The following is a 23,229-nucleotide window of genomic DNA, read 5'->3' as shown; positions in this document are numbered from 1 at the left end:
TATTTAACGAGTTTGTGAATTTTTTTTTGATAAAATGTTGCACATTATATGTCACCGTGTAAAATGCGCTTTATTGCATTTTCCCTTACAGTTTCCATACCCTCTTCGACGAAGAGAAATTCCAAACGCATACGCAGTATAGCTGCTTTATTTCAAATAGGCTTCATATGTGTTTTAGCAATTTAATGCATGTATATATTGTAAGATAAAATAAAGAAAGGTATGTAAAGGTGTTCGAATGTTGAAATAAAGGAACATTTTGAGTGTGTCCAAATACTTGTTCACAAAAATCTGGATTATCTCCAATTACAGGAGTTATTTTCATATTATTTTTTGACATCTCATCAAAGATGAAGAAGAATATGGAAGTCTGGGCATTTACGGGGCTGACGACCGTCATAGGCTGGTTTAAGTGATCACAATAAAAAAGAATAATAATAATAAAAAAAAACAAATAATATGAAATAAAGGAAGTTGAAATGCAAGAACCGCGAGTGTTTATATTATAATTTATATCGGATTTTGTTCCCAATTCTCAGGGTATCTTCAGAAAACTTTTCAATTCATATTTTTAATGATGTGCCACTAAAAATGAACAAAATTTTTATTTAATTAAAAAAAATATATTTTTATTTAAATTTTTGTGTATTAAACTAATCTTATATTTTTTAAATTGCATGTAGTACATATATAGCAAAAGATATTACTGATCCTTACCCGCACCCGAGAGTCCATAGGGCACTGCATCAAATTGATGTAATGTTAATTTGATTTTTTTTCATATGGCGGCAAGGTGATCTATCCTGCACTTCATGTACTAGTATAGAGTAATATCAAATAAGTATTACAGGAAAATACATTTTTATTTACTCTGACCCCTCTAGGAATCGAACCCGAGATCTCCAACATACAAGCCAAACGCGGTAACTACTACACTATATACGATATATATATATATATATATATATATATATATATATATATATATATATATATATATATATATATATATATATATATATATATATATATATATATATATATATATATATATATATATATATATATATATATATATATATATATATATATATATATATATATATATATATATATATATATATATATATATATATATATATATATATATATATATGTCAGTGGCGTGCCTAGGGTTTACCAGTAAGGCAAGCCCATTATTTTTCACATTCGTGAATACATGATGTACCTATAATTTCTTCACCTCATATCATTCCCAGTATAGTAAGCACCCAGAAAGTATTATAAATATAAACAATGTATTGTCATCATTGTAAAAATATGCTAACATGTAACTTTTGTAAGTTATAGCCATCACCTTGAAATAAAGAAAATGTTCACTATAATAAAATATTTTCCTCAGATATTAACCATAACCAATAAGTACCATCACCATATAATGACATGCATAGTGTTTAATAATCATGTAAGCGCGATAATTTAAAAATAGTCATGCATTAATTATGTATTTTTAATCATTTGGTCTAGATTTAATCATTTTTATTTGGAGTTGTTAGGTAAGCCGGGCTTTTGGGCTTCTAGGGAAGTACCGCCACTGATATATGTATATATATATATATTTATATATATATATATATACATATATATATATATATATATATATATATAGGGTCCGCCAAATAACATTTTTTTTTTGAAAATGGGGCGCAAAACATCGAGTGTAGCTTCGGCTGTGTGGCACGTAGCGCCGTCCTGTTGAAACCAAATGTTGCCAATATCCTCCTCTTCAATTTTTGTGAACAAAAATCCGTTCAACATGGCCCGATAACGATCGCCATTGACTAACGGCCACTCCTTGCTCATTTTCAAAGAAAAATGGCCCAATTATGCCTCTGGACCAAAATCCGCACCAAACAGTGACTCGTTTTGGGTGTACCGGCTTTTCAATGTATGCGTGCGGGTTTTCTGTGCCCCAAATACGACAATTTCGCTTGTTTACATACCCGCCAAGATCAAAATGAGCTTCATCCGAAAAGATGATTTTTTTGGCAAAATCGGCATCTTCTGTAAGTCGAATGTCGCAATATTTCCCAGCGTTGTTCAAGCGTATACACAACCATATTTGCTCAGCGGAAGGATAAAACTAATTATCTGTCAAATCAGACATGAGCTAAGTGTTACCATTCACGAAATAAGCACTAGTTGAAAAAAAAAACTTTAGATGGCGGACCCTATATATATATATATATATATATATATATATATATATATATATATATATATATATATATATATATATATATATATATATATACACACACACGCACATACACATAGATGAGTCGATGTGATTGGATCAGTAAATCAGATCAGATTTTTATCACATATCATTTCTATCGTATCGGTTGATCTAATATGATATCATATTCATGAAATTAATAGGTTTATAATGATTTACGTATGAATTTTATTTAAAAATGGTCATCGTGACACTTTTGTTTTTTTAAATGATTTATTTCCCAAAAAATGCCGACCAGTCATGAATCGTACTCAATATTTGCGATTTATTTACTGCATTTAAATTATTTTACATTTTTAGTGTGTCAGTGAGTGAGTTATACAAATGAAAGAGTTTCTGCTTAATAAAAGCTTTCCTTGAGATCACCATATATGTCTTTAGTGACTCTCACACTGAGTTTCGAGTTTGATCAATGTATATCTAGAAGAATTTGAATAGTGTGGTTGTCAATCATAAGTAAAAATGGTAAATGTTACACGTGTGTAACGTGAAAAATCAAAAGATGGTGAATGTGACACGGTCTTTAACGGTCGTAAGCCCTGTAAATGCCTAGACATCCATATTCTTCTTTATCTGTGTTGAGATGTCAAGAATAATGTATGAAGATTATTTAATATTTATTTATTTATGGGAATTATTTATTTATTTACGGGAATTATTCGTCTGCCTCCGTAGTGTAATGGTCAGCACGCTCGGCTACCATTCTAGAGGTCCCGGTTCGATTCCCAGGGGAGTTCAAATAAATATTTGTGATTTTTTCACTGTAATATTTATTCAATATTACCCTGAACTGGTTGCTGAAGCGGAGGGCTGATCACCTTTCCTTCATGTGTGAACGATCAAGATAACACTGCGTTATATGACGCAGTGCCCTATGCACCATTGGGGTGCGGATAAGAGTTTTATTATTATTAGTATTATTTATACCCGGAGGACATAACATATAAATAGTATAATGTATAGTATTTGGCGCACTGCGTCATACCGAATATAAAGTAGATTCACCAATTACATTTTTACATTAACTTATTACATTTTCTGAGGTATTTATTTGTTAACATTTTATTCCAGACTATTTGTCCGCCTCCGTAGTGCAATCGTCAGCACGCTCCGCTGCCGTACTGGAGGTCCCGGATTCAATTCTCAATAATTTTTAAGAAACGTCCGAGACATAAATAACTATCATTAGAATCCTAACTGTCCATCAAACCTCCTCCCTTTGTTTTTCCCTCTACCTCCTTCCCTAAACTCCCTTTTTTCTTTGCCTTCCTTATTATCATCAATTTTTAATATATGATTTGTTATGTTCAAGTAATATCTACCCTCTGATTGCAAACAGCTAAATAAGGTATCAAATGTACCAATATTACTAGTCTGTTTTTGGTTGGTTGGAAGATATTCCTTTTAATCTATAAGCCCGCCAGTGTACTTATTTCTTTTCTATACATGAAGTTAAAATAAATTAAGTAATTAAATATGATAGTTGTGGCAGTCACAAAACTTTTCCCTTATCGCAATTAATCAAACCCGTATTTCATACATTGTTATTCCAAATAGTAAACTTTTTCCCGGCGAAACTTTCACCCATAAATCCTTTTTACAACGTGAATAATGGAGATGCTTAATTTCACAAAAGCCGGGCGTTTTAATGCTTGTAGTTCTTCTTTCTACGAAAGTAAAACCAAAAGTCATTTGAAATGATGTCAGGTTGCCTAAAAATAAACCAGAAGTACGGCACACTGAGGACTCGTATTTAAAATCGAATTTGGTGTTATATCATATTATTTTTTGACATCTCATCAAAGATGAGGAAGAATATGTAAGTCTGGGTATTTACGGGGCTGACGACCGTTATAGGCTGGTTTAGAGATCACTTTACACACGTGTAACATTCACCAATCCTACCCATTATTGACAACCACACTACTCAAATTCTTGGAAGTTCTATATATATATATATATATATATATATATATATATATATATATATATATATATATATATATATATATATATATATATATATATATATATATATATATATATATATATATATATATATATATATATATATATATATATATATATATATATATATATATATATATATACATATATGTATATATATATATATATGTATATATATATATTTATATATTGAAACATTCAAAATTCCATATTCCATATTCTTCTTCATCTTTGACATCTCATCAGATGTCAAAAATTAATGTGAAAAATACTCCTATAATTGGAGATAATCCAGATTTGTGAAGAAGTATTGTGTGGTGTTATATCGTTATTCGAAAATAAAAATTAAATCCATATTAACTTGTATTTTAAAGGCTGAAATCTCAAACTTTCAATTTCAAATCGCAAACGGCCGCGCTAGGGGCCGAACATGTTACCGCGCGCATTTTTTATTTATTTACTTTTGAATTTGTTTTTTTAGAGTATTGGAGTATAAATGAAAGAATATTTCATTTATTGTTTCGGAATTCACTTTGTAGTAAGACATGATAAAATAGTAGATGAAAACACTTGTTTATATTCAGACCAGAAGATCTGTAGCTTCCGAAACTAGTCGTTAAAATAAATTAACTGAAGTTGTAAAAGACAAGTGTTTTTTTAAAGAGAAATATTTGTGTTTTTATTATTTTCACGAAGATTTCTATTTCATACTATTTCTGTGAGCCTAAGCGGTTCATTTTCAGAAATAGGTATTAAATAGTGGTAGAGGGGTTCGAACCGAGAAACTCTGTCTTAAGAGTCCGCGACACTAATCACGGGACCACAACCCGACAAAAATATTTTTATATGCAAAATTTTATTTCATATTTTTTCTAAACTTTTTTTTTTAAACCCTTATCCGCACTTCAATGGTGCATAGGGCACTGCGTCATATAAACGCAGTGTTATCTTGATCGTTAACACAAGGAAAGGTGATCAGCCCTCCGCTTCAGGTACCAGTTTAGGGTAATATTGAATAAATTTTAGAGTGAAAAAATCACTTATATTTATTTGACCCCTCCTAGGAATCGAACCCGGGACCTCCAGTACGGTAGCCGAGCGTGCTGACCATTACACTACGGAGGCGGACAAACTTCTTACCCTTCAATAACTCTTTTATTTTCAAAACTATGTATTTTTTTCGAATAAAACTTAAATTTTCAATATAACAACGGCATTTTAAGCAAAAAATTAATTATGTCAATTGTTACCTGGGTCTCAAGAAAATTAAGTTGCGATTTATTGTATATTTGGCCTTAAACACAATTTTTCAATATATGTATTATATTATGTCTCTATTAGTGATAAGAAAATCAATTTCATGTTACCCAATACTGATAACTAAAGTGCCAAAATGCTTTCGGACTATCCCTCTTGAGATATTTTATATTTTCTTCTCCTTATATTTGTTTAAAAATACCATTTTACAAATATAAATTATAAACGAAAAATTTCCTTCAACAAAAAATTATTCATTCATCGCATTTATGTTTTTAATCATCATATATACGAGTATAACTAACTTACTAACTAACCATCACGCCGCTTCCCCGCAGGGGTAGGCACAGAGAATAAAGCGCCACACCATCTGTCCTTGCAAACATTCTTCGCCTCTTCCACGTTCATGCATCTCCTCATACATACCCGCCGATTGTTACGACTCCTAACCTGACCACTTTCAAGTATTTGGCATACCTGATCGTGCCATGTTTTTCTCGGTCTTCCTCTGCTTCTTTTCTCACTAACATTCGCCTCACAAATTTGTTTTACCGTTCTTTCCTCACTCATTCGTTCTACATGTCCAAACCATCTCAACCTTTCTTAATTTTATCGACAATGCTTATCTCAGCTTTGCATTCCTTCCTTATTTCACTATTCGCACATCTATCATACATTGTCGCACATTCTTCTGAGAGATCGCATTTCGACTGCATTCAGTCTACTTTCATCCTTCTTTTGCCAACTCCATATACGAGTATAAAGCCAGTGTAAATAGTATTTTACGAAAATGTCGCTATAAAAGTTTTTCTCTATAATATTAATCTTGAAGTCGTGTGGCAGATGTCCAGAGAAGATATTGTACTATATTTTTTTATTGTCGAGTAAATATTTTTGTTTACTATGAGAAACTTTTGTTTGTAGGGAAAAATTATTGGTGAAAAATATAAATATTTTCAGTACAATATTCCATATAATGTTTTCAACTCGGCAAAGAATCACAAATCGCTCGTCTGATATCCTTAACACTTCGTTTTGTATTGTTGGGTAATATATACAAAATTAAACACGGTTATTAGATTGAATTCTACTTTGATTTACATACTTATATCGCTCACTCCTTTCAACAATGTCATATATCAAAAAACTTGATTTTTCAGAAGATTGTTTTTAAAGTATAAAAATAAAATGAAATGTATTAAAATGTATCAAGCCACTTATTGGACTTTTTAGTGTGCAACAGATGTTTTTAGGTAAAACCTGAATGTTTTTCTCCATTTCAAAAGTATTTAGGATATTTAAAAAAAAAATATTATACAATACATTTCCTAAAAATGCAAAAACAACACTTTTTGCCCTGTAGCGGGTAAATATTAAGTTAAAAATATGCCGTTTTTGCTGGGATATTGTACATTTTCTGAGTATTCCGAAAACACGCACAACTGAAAATTGACGATTTTTGATCTATGACGTTGTTGAAAGGGGTGAGCGATATATGATAAAATATGACGCATTTCGTCTTATTAAGGCATTATCATACACTATTTTCTGTTTGATAATGTCTTAATAAGACAAAACGCGTCACATATTATCATATATATGTATACAAAAGTAACCCAACAATTCATAATGAAATTCTACCAACTATCTGCAGTTACAATAAATACTTTACTTTGTCTCTCACATTTCACAAATTATGCTTCTTTTTCTTCTTCGTCTTATTCCTCATTACTGAGGGTTGTGACCCTTGTGTAAGCAATGACTCTTCTCCAGTTATCCCTTGACTGCGCTGCACGTAGCGCTCCAACCACCGAGGTGCCTGCTGCTGTCTTAGCTTGATCGGTCCATCGTTTGGGGATCTTCCTCTCTCTCTCTTCCCCTCCAAGCTACCGATCAGTCGTTCCAGGCTATCCTCATTTCCACGCGCAACGTGTCCAAAGAACTGAAGTATCCGTCGTGTACACACACTTTACTTATTAAAAAAATACATTTATTGTTGTTTCTTCTACACTCGCGGAATTTAAAAAACTGCGATAATTACTCATTAATTGATTGGGCAGTCACTTTGTGGTAATATCTATTTATTTTTTAATATTTTTCTTTGTAAAAATTACATTTTAAAATCTTTTAAAATGTAATTTTTTAAGCACATTTAAGATTTTTTTTTAAATACGTGTCACGTGTCACAATATATTTTAAGAAAATGTGGTAAAACCAAGTAAAACTTAAATTAAAGAATTATAGCTTTCAAATGGAATTATTTTAATGGTAAAACTTTATGAATGTATGGATTATAAGAGTTCCTTAATAATTTTATAAAATAACATTTTCACAATAAAGATCGGTTACATGGCTAAGAATTTAACATCATAATTAAAAATTTCTTTCAATTATAAAATCCATGACGTACCTAATCATTGTACAACATTTTTAAAATGAAAATCTACTTTTCTCGAGTCGCTTTCAGTATCGGAACGTTATTCAATTTTTCTGAGTTAATTAAAAATTTCCTGATGAAACTCGTTAGTTTTGTCGTAGCAGACTAGCCGCTATACTTTTTCCAGTAATTTGAGAGTCGGTGGAGGCTGAGATGGGCTGCAACACTTGCGGGGGTGAATTCAACCCGTAACATGATGATAATGCGATATAAATCACAGTAAGAAATACTATAAATTATGAGATTCTTCAATGGGTTTTGTCTACTGTTAAATCATATCGAATGTGAAAATTAATCAATAATATTTTGTCTTTATTTCGTGGTAGATATTAATGAATTAACTTTTTTATTTTTTTACAAAAATGTTAATAATATTAGTAAATAACCACTCACCGAGATTTTTATGTCTACCGGTTTCGAGACGTACCCGTCTCTTCATAATATGCAGGTTTTCACACTGACTGTATATCGCGCACTCCTTTCAAGAACGTCATAAATCAAAAAACTTGATTTTTCAGGAGAACGTTTTTAAAGTTTAAAAATATACTACAATGTATTAAAAATAAATATCAAGCCACTTATTTAACTTTTTACTGTGCAACAGATCTTTTAAGGTAAATCCTGAAGGTTTATTCTCCATTTGAAAAATATTAAGTATATTTGAAAAAATAATAAAACAATACCATTTCTTCAAAATGCAAAAACAAAACTTTCTGCCCTGTAGCGGGTAAATATTAAGTTAAAAATATACCGCTTTTACTGGGATATAGTACATTTTCTGGGCATTCCAAAAACATGCACAACTAAATATTGACGATTTTTTATTTATGACGTTCTTGAAGGAGTGAGCGATATGTATTGTAGTACTAATACGAATATATTTTATTATATTTTCCTCTAATACAAAGTACTCACCTCATAAATTTGTTTAACTCTCCTTTCTTCACTCATTCGATCCATATGCCCAAACCATCTCAACACACCTTTCTTCATTTTATCGATAATGCTTATCTCAGCCTAGCATTATGCCGAGGAGTTCCTGATCCGCACTAGATTATCCCTCCCGTTCCCAATACAGGTTTAAATAAAATATCTTTTTATATTGTTTTTTGACATCTCATCAAAGATGAAGAAGAATATGGAAGTCTGGGAATTTACGGGGCTGACGACCGTCATAGGCTGGTTTAAGTGATCACTTTACACACGAGTAACATTCACCAATTCTACCCATTATTGACAACCACACTACTCAAATTCTTGGAAGTTCTATATATATGAACCAATTTAGAAACCTTGTTCTTGAATCACTAGAACTTCACTAGAGACATCTATTGGTGAGATGTAAAGAAGCGTTTTAGTAAGCAGAAACTCTTTTATTTGATCCATAAACCTTGTACATTATAAGCAAGGTAAACAATAAATGCAGTTGTGTCGGTTTGTGGTCCCGTTGGTTAGTGTCGCAGACTCAGAATTTCTCGGTTCGAACCCGCTCTACCACAATTTGGTACCTATTTCAAACAATCAGCCGCTTAGGCTCACAGAAATAGTTTGAAATAGAAATATCTGTGTAAATAATCAAAACACAAATATTTCTCTTTATTAAAAAAATAATAATTTCCATGTAAGAAAAGCATTATTTTCTAATACCACCGCTCGAACACTGCACTTCCAGCCGCTTAGGCTCGCAGAAATAGTATGAAATTGAAATCTTTATGTAAATAATAAAAACACAAATATTTCTCTTTTAAAAAGAAATAATAATTTCCATCTAAGAAAAGCATTATTTTCTTATACCACCGTTCGAACACTGCAATATAAATTTTGATAATTAGTCGCGTTCGTGTTGACAATCGCCGACTGATCCTTTATTTATCCGATATATATTATTCCTTGTTTACCAATGTCACAACTAATGTGGATAATCCAGATTTATCACAAACATAACTTTGTGAAACACGTACAGGATTATTGTTATTCGTTTCGTATGTGGGCCCGCCCTTAAATTTCACTTAATCCCTCGCATAACTATGAACAGTGTCATGTTTTCACACAAAATTATTTTCTGCCGACAATGATACATAGACGTTCCGTTTTGCAAAAACTTTTCTTCCGAAACACCACACGTTCTGCCTGACGCGAATATTAAGTAGGAAATGGTCTACAATCGGCCCCATTTAATATTTTACACACACACACACACACACATACACACGTACGTACATGCGTTTGTGTGTGTGTGTATATATATATATATATATATATATATATATATATATATATATATATATGTAATAAAATAACTAGGTACCTACCTATACATTTTATTAAGTACTTACAAATAGTACCTACATAAAACAGTTCTACCACCAGATGCCGCATGCGTCGCTCAGAATAAAACAAAAGACTTCCGATAATATTATTAACTGTCAGAATCGGATAGATAGATAGATAGATAGATATAAAAATTATTATAAAGATAAATTAAGAATAAACTTTAATTACAAAGCAACACATTGTTTATTTTATTATTATACACCCACTTTACATATTATTTACACTTAATTTTCAAAAGGAAAATATTACCACGTTATAAAACGACAATTTTGTTAATTGGAAATGGATGATGAAACATTAGATATATTAAAACAATTACTACAATATGTTCGGAGTGAGAGAGAAAAATTAGAAGATGATCAAAGAAAACGATTAGAAGATAATCAAAGAAGACGTGGAAATCTAAGAACTAGTGATAAAATTAAAGATAAAAGTCCATGTAAGATTTGTGAAAATTTAAATAAGGGAACTCGATATCACTCTGAAGCAACGTGCTGGTTTAAAACAAAGGAGGATGATAAGATTAATAATAAAAATGAAGATTTACAAATTACACAGAAACAGTGCTTGAAGAATGAAAATAAAAATAATGTGGAAAAAATTTATACAAAATATAAAATAAAATATACTCCAGAAAAGAAGAATTTCGAAGCAGATTGTATGAGCAGGAATCCAGTAATAGAATCAAAGGAAAATGCAAATGAACAATTAAAAGTTGTAAATTTGGTTAAATTAGAAGATATTTTAAAAGATCAGAATAAAAATGAAGACATACAAATAACACAGAAACAGTGCTTGAAAAATGAAAATAAAAATAAAGTAGAAAAAACTTCTACGAAAGATAAAATAAAATATACTCAAGGAAAGAAGAATTTAGAAGTAGATTGTCTAAGCAGGAATCCAGTATTAAACTCGAATGAAAATGCAGATGAACAATTAAAAGTTGTAAATTTGGTTATATTAGAAGATACTTTAAGAGATCTGAATAAAAATGAAGGAATTCAAAAGAAAAAAACAAATGGATTGACAAAAACTGTGTCTACTTTAAAAGGGTCAAGAAGAAAAAAAAATACAAAAAAAAAAAAAAAAAAAAAAAAAAAAAGAACGGAAAAAAGAAAAAAAAGGAAGAAAAAAAAAGAAGAAAAAAAGGAAGAAAGAATTTTTTTTTATCATATCACTAAACTTATACCAGTCCCTTCACTACAAGAAGATGATCCGGAGGACGAGTGAAAATTTTACTATGAATTTTCATCCCCAAGGGGGGAGATGTAATAAAATAACTAGGTACCTACCTATACATTTTATTAAGTACTTACAAATAGTACCTACATAAAACAGTTCTACCACCAGATGCCGCATGCGTCGCTCAGAATAAAACAAAAGACTTCCGATAATATTATTAACTGTCAGAATCAGATAGATAGATAGATAGATAGATATAAAAATTATTATAAAGATAAATTAAGAATAAACTTTAATTACAAAGCAACACATTGTTTATTTTATTATTATACACCCACTTTACATATTATTTACACTTAATTTTCAAAAGGAAAATATTACCACGTTATATATATATATATATATATATATATATATATATATATATATATATATATATATATATATATATATATATATATATATATATATATATATATATATATATATATATATATATATATATATATATATATATATATATATATATATATATATATATATATATATATATATATATATATATATATTTATATATAATAAAAATAATAAATCCCTTACCGCCCCCAATGGTGCATAGGGCACTGCTTCATATAAATGCAGTGTTATCTCGATCGATTACACATGAAGGAAAGGTGATCAGCCCTCCACTTCAGGTACCAGTCCAGTGTAATATTCGAACGAATCCTCCAGAACGTTAGCCGAGCTGCTATTTTATATGAATATATATATATATATATATATATATATATATATATATATATATATATATATATATATATATATATATATATATATATATATATATATATATATTCATATAAAATAAAGAGTTCACGCATTCGTGGAAGCCTGGGTGTAACATACATCGATGGTAAGGTATAAGAAAGGAAATTGAGGTTGTATGGGCACATAGGACGCTGAGTGAGAACCTGAACATATTGTGAACCAGGCAATCGTCCATAGATCGTCCTCAAAAGACATCTACAGGAAGACCAAAAATTCATGAATGCTGCAGAATGATAACATGATTCGAAGGCATGGCCTAGGTGATGCTGTCCATGATAAAATGACGACAACCTGAGGACGAGGAGAGCTGACTCCAACAGTTTCCAAAGTCGATAAGTTGGGATGCATTAGAAATAGGTATCAAATTGTGGTAGAGTGGGTTCGAACCGAGAAACTATGACTTAAGAGTCCGCGACACTGAACCACGGGACTTTTTCAAAATTGGTTCACATACTTACATAGAACTTCCAAGAATTTGAGTAGTGTGGTTAGCAATAATGGGTAGAATTGGTGAATGTTACACGTGTAATCACTTAAACCAGCGTATGACCGTCATAACCCCCGTTTATGCCCAGATTTCCATATTCTTCTTCATCTTCGTGGATATGTCAAAAAATGACATTGAAAATAACCCATTTCATTTATAAACTTCAAAATGAAAGCTCCATTCTTATCTCAACTTACGATTGTATTATGATTTCCGAACCACGAAAGATTGAAGAATTTCGGATTCGTTCTATGACAAAATGGAAGAAACAAACAATGAAATAAACCCCAAATATTCGCACAAAAAATAATCCACTTTAGACGTCAGATTTTGCATGATTTACAAAAATAACGCAAGTTCCAGATATTCAATTATTTTCATAATGAAAATTTCTTTCTTATGAATGCGCAGAGGAGAGTAAGGATGGAGTAAGGTCGTTTGGAATGATTGCTAAATAATGGAAAATAATAAATTTTCCAAGAAATAGATTGCTTTATCTCGCCTTTACAATTTGTTTCATCGTGGCGGACAAAAAGGTTTGCGCTCGCCATATTTGTCGAATCATAATAATTGGTCGTTCATCAAAATATTTGTCCTCTTATTTTTTTAAATTTAGTTACCACTCCGAGTTTCTCTGACATTTTTCGTGTGATTAATGAAAGTATAAAAAATACACTGTTTCGTAAAAAGATGGCAGCACGCCACTTTGCAAATAATTCGCTCACTCCTTTCAACAACGTCATATATCAAAAATCGTCGATTTTCAGTTGTGCACAGAAAATGTACTATATCCTAGCAAAAGCGGCATACTTTTAACTTAATATTTACCCGCTACAGGGCAGAAAGTGTTGGTCTCACATTTTGAAGGAAAGGCATTGTTTAATTATTTTTTTAAATATACTAAATATTTTTCAATTGGAGAATAAACATTCAAGTTTTACCTAAAAAGATCTGTTGCACAGTAAAAAGTTCAATAAGTGGCTTGATATTTATCTTTAATACATTTCATTATATTTTTAAACTTTAAAAATGATCTCCTGAAAAATCAAGTTTTTTTGATGTTGAAAGAAGTGAGCGATATGTGAAAACAGAATAGATATACATGCATATGAAAATGAAAACGTGGAAAGAATCCCGATCGCAATGCACACGTAACGTAACAGTGGCTTGATATTTATTTTTAATACATTTCATTATATTTTTAAACTTTAAAAACGATCTCCTGAAATTTTTTTTTTTAAATACGACGTTGTTGAAAGGAGTGAGCGCATTGTTTTTTTGCGATACAACCAACTTAATTTTTACCATCATGGCCCAGTATTCGTTAAGACGCAATTTAATTTTTATTATTAATTAATTTAATTTAATATTTATTTGCCAATTATAAGGGTGAGAACAGCAATGGAGATGCTTATAATAACGTGGCAAATCAATTGAGTCGAAGCCCGACGTCTTGCTTCTGAGGTCTGAACTTATAATCAAGCACCTTTTTGATCCATCTATCCTCAGACATGCGTGCCACATGACCTGCCCAGTTCCACTTTAATTTTTGATTTTATTTTATTTAACCTTCATGTACAGAAAATAAATAAGTACATTGGCGGGCTTATTGCTAAAAAGCAATATGTTCCAACCAACCAAAAATATACTAGTGATGTTGGTCAAAACGTTTCATATCTTATATAGCTTTTTTATATATTAATTTTTAAATCAAACACAGATTTTTTTGAGTCTACTAAGTTGTATTTTGTTAACAAAAACACATAAAAAAATAATATTGCGACAGTTGTTTCGCCTAGTTATGGCATTTTCAAACGAATGTGAAGATCAAATCGACTGACGGTCCTTATGTATCCATACAATTCTACAAATCAAATGCCAAATCAATAAATATCTTATATAAGTAGCTGTTTGCAATCCGAGGGTAGATAGTACTTGAACATTAAAAATATATATAAATTACAAATTAATGAAAATAAGGAAGGCAAAGGAAAAGGGGAGTTTAGGGAAGGAGGTAGAGGAAAAAACTAAGCTATGAGGTTTGATGGACAGTTAGGATTCTAATGATAGAAAGTACAGATCATATTTTTATAGACAGACAACATAAAGCTCAAAGCTTTAGTAAATCACGTCTGGATAGATGCATACACAATAGTAAGCATCTCGCTCCATTTTGCATCCCTCAGATCGTAAAATATCGCATATTATGTTTGGGGCATCCAAACTTTCTTCAACTATTTTTCATATTTTCACTGAACTACGAAATGGCCCGGCTACAAACAATAATAACACTTCTTCTCTTTCACCATGCACTCGAGTGCATCCTGGCTCTTGCATTCCTCGCCCGGAATCCACTATGCACTTCACATAACGGTATAATATAAACATACATATTTTGCAATATAACATACATACTAAACGTAATATGTACAACAGCGTTTCGTGCTTAATAGGTAGAAATTTATAATAGATTTTTGTCATAATGTTGGTTTATTGGCTAATAAATTAATATTAAAAATCACAAGACTATCGGTAACATTCTTATTGACATCTACATCTCATCATGATTACTGATAACTTTAGATATTTTATTAAAATATCTAAAGTTATCAGTAATCATGATGAGATGTCAAAAAATTGTATGAAAATTAACTCTTATAATTGGAGATAATCCAGATTTCTGAAGAATTTGGACACACTCAAAATGCTGTAAATAAATTAACTGGTCAAATTCTAAGGTAAAATAATAAAAAAATAAAATGATATTTTCTGGCGTTTCTCATGTGCGTGATTATTATCCAGGATTCGGAGCTCACATACTAATATAAGAGTTTCTGCTAAAAAAAAAGTTTTTCTTCATCTCACCAATAGATGTCTCTAGTGAAGTTCTAGTGATTCAAGAATAATGTTTTACGTTTTTCTTTGTTTGTTCACAGGACGAGAGATTTAACCACGATATCGATGTCCTGACCGGATACAGAACAAGGACCCTCCTCTGCATGCCCATTAAGGATTTCAATGGTGACGTCATCGGTGTAGCTCAGGTTAGTAAAAATGTTTTTAATTAAATTTTACTTTCGATTCGAAGGCATGGCCTAGATGACGTTGCCCATGACCTGCAATCCTGCAAGCAAGACATTTTGTCAGTCTTTGAATCACCGAGAGAAGAATCACCCTCGCTGCCAGACAGCGGGGGTGATTCTTCACCCTCTTACAAAGACGATAAAATGGGATGGAGCCAGGAAGACGAAGATGATCCATGGTCCACTATAATTAATATGCATCTTCACAACTTAGTTTAAAAAAAATTGTTTGGAAAGGAAAGTTTGTCAGGAAGCTTAGATACTTCTGTATCAGACCTGGGAATGTGGCGGGACAGCTTTGCGAGAGAAGGTCTGTCAGGAAGCCTGGATGCTTCTGTATCAGATCTGGGAATGCGGTGGGACAGCTTTGCAAGAGAAGGTATGTCAGGAAGCCTGGATGCTTCTGTATCAAGAGAAGGTCTGGGAATGCGGTGGGACAGCTTTCAGTATTATTATTTTTTCCGATTTGCAAGACAAGGTCTGTCAGGAAGCCTAGATTTATTTCAACAAAAAAAAACATATTACATGCTTCTGTATCAAGAGAAGGTCTGGGAATGCGGTGGGACAGCTTTATTATATTTCCAATTTGCTGGTGTGTGCAGGTGATCAACAAGCAAAGCGACTCCCCGTTCACGGCTAACGACGAGATGGTGTTCGCCGGCTACCTGCAGTTCTGCGGCATCGGGCTGCGCAACGCGCAGCTGTACGAGCGCTCGCAGCTGGAGGTGCGCCGCAACCAGGTGCTGCTGGACCTCGCGCGCATGATCTTCGAGGAGCAGAGCACCATCGAGCACATGGTGCTGCGCATCCTCACGCACACGCAGAGCCTCATACAGTGCCAGCGGGTGCAGGTACACTCACATTACAACAATAGCGTCATGTCGATGACCAGTCACAGGTTGGTTTAGGTCAGGGGTCCGCAGCCTCTTGGACCAAAGGAGCCAAACGTGAGGAGGTAGCAAAGCGGTTTGGAAAGTTTTGGAGGGCCAATTTTTTATTTTCAATAATTTAATTTAAGTGTTTTTTTACGCACGATTGAAATTTTAAATAACTGGTAAAAATATCTGTTTAATCAAAATTTTTAAATGATAAATTCAAGCGTCCTAGTATGTAAAATAAATCGGAAAAAATCTTAAATAAAGGTCTGCTAATTTTCAAAAAAACTTACTCAACTCAACCATAGATGGTGCCAACAACTAGCATGTAAAAGAAAGTGTCAATTGAAGCATAATATAACTTCCGATATTTGTGTAGTTTGGTTGTCAGATGACTGACCCATGGGAGTAAAAAACATTTCTATGAAATAATCACTTAAACCATCCTATGACAAGCTATATATTTTTCATAATTTATGTTGAGATATCAAAATACTCAATATCGGCGGCCGTCAAGAAGCACGCCGTCCGCCATGAGCAATGCTATGTGTTGCTTGTGTTGCTGTTACATGTTCATGACAGATATTTTCCTTCCCAGGTGCTGCTCGTCCATGAGGCATCCAAAGGCAGTTTCTCAAGAGTTTTCGACTTCGAGGCAAACGACCTGACCAGAGATGAAACTGATGCCCGAACTAGGTAGGTTTTGGTAAACTATACCACAGTCGATATATCTAAAAAAAACCTACCACATGCGGCTTCTCGCACAGCCGGTCGCGTACTTACTTTGTATATTTGAGAGTACAATCTTATTACGTTTTCTTTTCTTTTCAGCCCATTTGAAAGCAGATTTCCCATAAACATTGGCATCACCGGCTATGTAGCTACCACAGGAGAGGTAATTTATTATTATTTTTTAATATAATAAATTTATATATTAACTGTCTGTGTATATTATTCTCCGTCTCCGTAGTGTAATGGTCAGCACGCTCGGCTACCGTACTGGAGGTCCCGGGTTCGATTCCCAGGGGGTGTCAAATAAATATAAGTGATTTTTTCACCCTAATATTTATTCAATATTACCCTGGACTGGTACCTGAAGCGGAGGGCTGATCACCTTTCCTTCGTGTGTTAATGATCAAGAAAACATTGTGTTTATATGATGCAGTGCCCTATGCACCATTGGGGTGCGGATAAGGGTTCGAATGAATGAAATGTTTTATGAAATTCATTATCTGCCATATGGAATAACTCATCTTTTAAATATGGACCATGTTCTGACGATATTTCTTGTTTTGTAATTTCTAGACGGTAAACATTCCTAATGCATACGAGGATGAAAGATTTGATGCATCTGTTGATGAAGGAACCAACTTTAAACACACAACCATTCTGTGTATGGCTATTAAGAACTCCTCAGGACAAATCATTGGCGTAATCCAGGTATATCACTTTTCCTTATATCTTCGGCTCAAATAGAGTAACGTTCCAATTAGATCAGGCACTAAACAAAGTCATCTGAACACAGTGTTTGCGGGAAATGCTTAAAAGCGTCTTTTACATACTGTTGGTAAAGAGCGGAAGACGCTTATAAGCTTTATTTTTGCTTACTTTTGGTATAGCACGAGAGATGCAAAAAAACATTGTACAGATCGGAATTGGGTGTGTGGTTACTTGTGATTAGTATACTGAGGGTCGGGTGGCAGATTGTCTGAGCATAATTAGGGTCAGGGTTGATGAAAAAAACGCCCGACAACAATGTGTTAACAAATAATTATTTCATTGATTGATTCGGCAGTCACTTTGTGGTAAAATCTATCCATTTTTAATTAATGTTTTACTTAGTAAATACCACTATTTCTTAAAATCTACTGGGACACGTGTTTCGATGCATTCCGCATCATTTTCAAACACCGCATCATTTTCAAACACCGTAAATCGGTGTTTGAAAATGATGCGGAATGCATCGAAACACGTGTCACAGTAGATTTTAAGAAATAGTGGTATTTACTAAGTAAAACATTAATTAAAAACAAATAATTACTTAAATTTTATGTTCGTTTTGTATATCATATTCTCTAAAAACATGTTACACTTATTTTTGAACTGTCTTTTATAAGATTTTTGGTAAAATGGGATTTTTCAAATCGTTGTACATTTTACAACTGTCCCGTTATTATTAGTTACACTGAACTAATGTGTAAAGGCAACTAGTCATAACTCAAGTTCCGGCTGTTTGGCGTAACACGGCTCAAAACATTCTTATAACTGGCCTCTATCATATACAATCACAGATTTTGCTCTATCTCTTTCCTTTACTGAGATATTCATTATACAAATAGCCGCAAAATTTTATTTGATACATGTTTTGGCAAAAAGCATCATTTTCAAACTCTTCATCTCAAAACTACTGTTTTTAACTTGCGGCTATTTGCCTTTGCACATTAGTGAAACAAGTCCCGTAGTCTAGGGTTAATGAAAGCTTGTTTTGAATTGCAGCTCATCAACAAATTTGAGGGTCTGCTGTTTACAAAGAATGATGAAAACTTTGTGGAGGCGTTTGCCATCTTCTGTGGGATGGGAATCCACAATACACACATGTACGAGAAGGCCATCACAGCCATGGCTAAGCAGAGTGTCACACTGGACGTAAGTTCCATCACTTTTCCAAATTAATTAACAACATTTATGAAAACAATATGTAAGCCTACCCATCAGCTCAGGGATAAAACACGCAAAGGAACTGATCATGGGGTACTCGCGGAAATTCACCACAGAAGCTCTAAAGCTTAGCAAAAAACAAATAAGGATCCTAACCAAGACCTTAACAGGACACCGCAGACTGAGGAAACACATGACAAAATTGGACTACATGACTCCCCAGTATGCAGGCTTTGTATGAAGGATAACGAAACACCAATCCACATTCTCTTTAATTGTGACGCACTCGCTCGCAAACGAAGTCACATCCTTGGAGGACTACTACTGGACTCCGAGAAGTTGAATTTTTTTCCACCAAGACAGGTTGTGAGCTACATGACTCATGTAGGTCTTGAGAGTGAGCTATGATACAGAGGGAGGTCACAATATACATAATATGGTCGCAGTGACATAAGGGATGCAAGATCCCTTGACCTCGTATAAAAAAAAAACTAGAATAGAAAGAACCTACCCATGATTGACAATGTCTGTAATTTTTGGAACTCCTACATATATCATAATTCTCATGACACTACAAGTGTAAGTTCACTGGATCCATGGATATAGTTGGTTTGAGAAAGCATTTACTAAGCAGAGACCCTATTTTATTTAGATGTATGCGATATCCTAACCAGATTATTTTACATACTGGGAGATACTGGATTATTACCAATGATATATCAATATTATAGATGTCTCTACTTGTGATGAAATATGGTATCTTTCACTTATATGATGGATTTATCTTCTTTCATATAAATGATATTTCATCTCAAAATGGTATACAAATAATAATGATAAGTTATCTGAACTTAGTTTAAAAATAAAAATAATCAAGATGTTTTTTCTCTGTCACCCACAGGGCAAATGTTAAAGTAGAAGTCTGATTTCATAAAATTTTACCTTTGTTAATATAAGTAGAAAATAAAACTAATAAATTTAAAACCTTTATGATGCGGTCACTATAACTTCTAATAATTTTCTCTTTCAGGTTCTGAGTTATCATGCTTCAGCCTCTATGGATGATGCCCAAAGATTAAGAGTAAGTAAATTTATAATTAATTAAATAATTAAACTATATCCACTCCCTAAGCGGAGCATATGGAGTTCACAAACTGTCTCCAGACTTTTCTGTCGGCTGCCAGCTCTTTTGCATCCTTCCAAGTCAGCTGTACATCCCGAAGTTCTGACGAGAACTGCCGACAAATTGTCAGCATTGGTCGTCCTGGGCGGCGCGAACCTGATGCCTTGTAAAGGAGGCAAGCTTGATGGCAGCTCTCGGGAGGCATGCGGAGTACATGGCAAAGCCAACTGAATCGCCCTTTTTTGACGACAATTGTGACCAAAATTTGTTGTGTCCTACGCCTTATCTCTTCATTTCTCACAAAGTCAAACCACCGCACGCCTAAAATTCTCCGCAGACACCTGTTCTCAAAACTCAGTACATGGCTGCTCTGGGCCCTTGTAAGGTCCCATGTTTCACAGCCGTATAAGAGAACAGGAGCAATGCAGGCATTAATCAAATTTTAATATATCATTATATATATAACCCTTATCCGCACCCCAATGGTGCATAGGGCACTGCTTCATATAAACGCAGTGTTATCTTGATTGTTTACATATGAAGGAAAGGTGATCAGCCCTCCGCTTCAGGTACCAGTCCAGGGTATTATTAAATAAATATTAGAGTGAAAAAATCACTTACATTTATTTGACCCCCCCTGGGAATCGAACCCGGGACCTCCAGAACGGTAGCCTAGCGTGCTGACCATTACACTACGGAGGCGGACAATCATTATATGTACATAGAAACATGGTTATGATAATAAAAATAAACATTTTCTGATGGTGATTACTTTGCAGACTCTACGAGTTCCATCGTCAGCCCACTTCCAGCTGCACGACCTCGCCTTTGATGACATTGACCTCCACGACGACGACACGTTGACGGCGTGCTTGCGCATGTTTCTGGACCTGGACTTTGTGGAGCGCTTCCACATTGAGTACTCGGTGCTGTGTCGCTGGCTACTCAGCGTCAAGAAGAATTACAGAAACGTGACGTACCACAATTGGAGGCATGCCTTCAACGTGGCTCAAATGATGTTCTCCATACTAACGGTAACTATTGTTTCAACTGCCAGTACAGGATAATATAATAATGAATATTGCACTGAAAAATCAGTAATATTTTTTGACCCGCCCTGGAAACTGAACCTCAGGCTTCCAGAACGTTAGCTAAATGCGTCAACCATTGCTTTATGGTGGCGGACTACGTCTTTACATCTGGAAACCGCAATTGCAAAAATTACACGGATGAATTGTTTGATATAGTAATCCACATTTTTAAAAAATATCCTCGTATTTTGTATTAAAGGATTGATGCCGTTGCTATGAATTACTTAGGATATTAATTTTTTTTTTGCAGGCAACCCAGTGGTGGAAAATATTTGGTGAGATAGAGTGTCTGGCTCTGATGATTGGCTGTCTCTGTCACGACCTGGACCATCGAGGAACAAACAATTCTTTTCAAATCAAGTATGTCATATAATTTCATTTACTTTTAAACCTATCCGGAAGTATGTCGTACATGGTCCATCAAACAAAACTTTCCTCAAAGGAGTATGGGCGTACATGAACGCCCGCGCTCATAACTAAAGCCCGGTGACATTTATTTCTAAAATGGCACTTGTACTGCCATCTGTGGTTGTATTTAAACAAGAAAACCACACTTCAGATAATTTTTCTATTTTTTAGGGTTAAGGTCACATTCTTTTCATTGCGATTTGTCATTCTTCGATTCTTTTGTGATTATTTCATCATCTTTAAGTGTTTCATGCAATTTAATTCAGCTAAATTAATCATTGGATTTGCACAGTTCCACCATATGTCGTTTGTAAAATGTTGATCGGAATGTTAACTTGTCTCCAACACTTTCAGAGCGTCATCTCCTCTAGCCCAGCTGTACTCCACATCCACCATGGAGCACCACCACTTCGACCAGTGCCTCATGATCCTCAACTCTCCCGGCAACCAGATCTTGCTTCATCTGTCTCCGGAGGACTATGAGAGAGTCATCAAAGTGCTGGAGGATGCTATCCTTAGCACTGATCTCGCTGTTTACTTCAGGTAACATAATTTCCCTTAACCCTTACAACTCGATATGGTTTATTAGTACATATGTCTTTTTGCGGATAATTTTAAAATAGTGGGGATTTTATGGGAAAGAGTCAACATTGATTTTCTTCCACCAGCTTCAATATCAAGTAATACTCAACCTAAAATTTTTTTTTTTTTTTTTGGGTTTTACAACAGCAACTAAACAAAAAACAAAACAATTTAAAGATAAACATTATAGAAGCCAATTATAGTTAACCACAAAAACATAAAAATTGGTACAAAATGTTTAGTGTAATATGCTTATTCATATAATTTTTTGACATCTCATCAAAGATGAAGAAGAATATGGAAGTCTGGGCATTTACGGGGCTGACGACCGTCATAGGCTGGTTTAAGTGATCACTTTACACACGTGTAACATTCACCAATTCTACCCATTATTGACAACCACACTACTCAAATTCTTGGAAGTTCTATATATATGAACCAATTTAGAAACCTTGTTCTTGAATCCCTAGAACTTCACTAGAGACATCTATTGTCCAAACACACTCAAAATGTTGTAATATGCTTATTGCTGGCAATTTTAAAATATTGGGGATTTTATAAGAAAAAGTTGACTCAACATTGATTTTCTTCCACCAACTCCAATATGAAGTTACACT

At 33.4% G+C, this 23,229-nt stretch overlaps 1 protein-coding gene across 5 annotated transcripts in view; it reads left to right on the top strand.

Moving 5' to 3' along the window:
• LOC148311063 (dual 3',5'-cyclic-AMP and -GMP phosphodiesterase 11-like) overlaps positions 1–23,229 on the top strand; it is a 412,361-nt gene that overhangs the window by 377,962 nt on the left and 11,170 nt on the right. For all 5 annotated transcript variants that reach the window (XM_088257333.1, XM_088257337.1, XM_088257336.1 and 2 more), the window contains 10 exons: positions 15,729–15,836; positions 16,478–16,726; positions 17,349–17,446; positions 17,582–17,645; positions 18,056–18,190; positions 19,247–19,396; positions 20,439–20,489; positions 21,311–21,565; positions 21,873–21,982; positions 22,385–22,573. In XM_088257333.1, the coding sequence (XP_088113459.1) occupies positions 15,729–15,836; positions 16,478–16,726; positions 17,349–17,446; positions 17,582–17,645; positions 18,056–18,190; positions 19,247–19,396; positions 20,439–20,489; positions 21,311–21,565; positions 21,873–21,982; positions 22,385–22,573 (1,409 nt within the window). The remainder of the gene's footprint in view (positions 1–15,728; positions 15,837–16,477; positions 16,727–17,348; positions 17,447–17,581; positions 17,646–18,055; positions 18,191–19,246; positions 19,397–20,438; positions 20,490–21,310; positions 21,566–21,872; positions 21,983–22,384; positions 22,574–23,229) is intronic.

This window comes from Brachycentrus maculatus, unplaced genomic scaffold (genome assembly GCF_059751285.1).
Source record: "Brachycentrus maculatus isolate JH-2025_06_01 unplaced genomic scaffold, ASM5975128v1 h1tg000078l, whole genome shotgun sequence".
Lineage (NCBI taxonomy): Eukaryota > Metazoa > Arthropoda > Insecta > Trichoptera > Brachycentridae > Brachycentrus > Brachycentrus maculatus.
The sequence above is the reverse complement of the archived record's forward strand: the minus strand, read 5'-3'. Positions and strand labels throughout refer to the sequence as shown.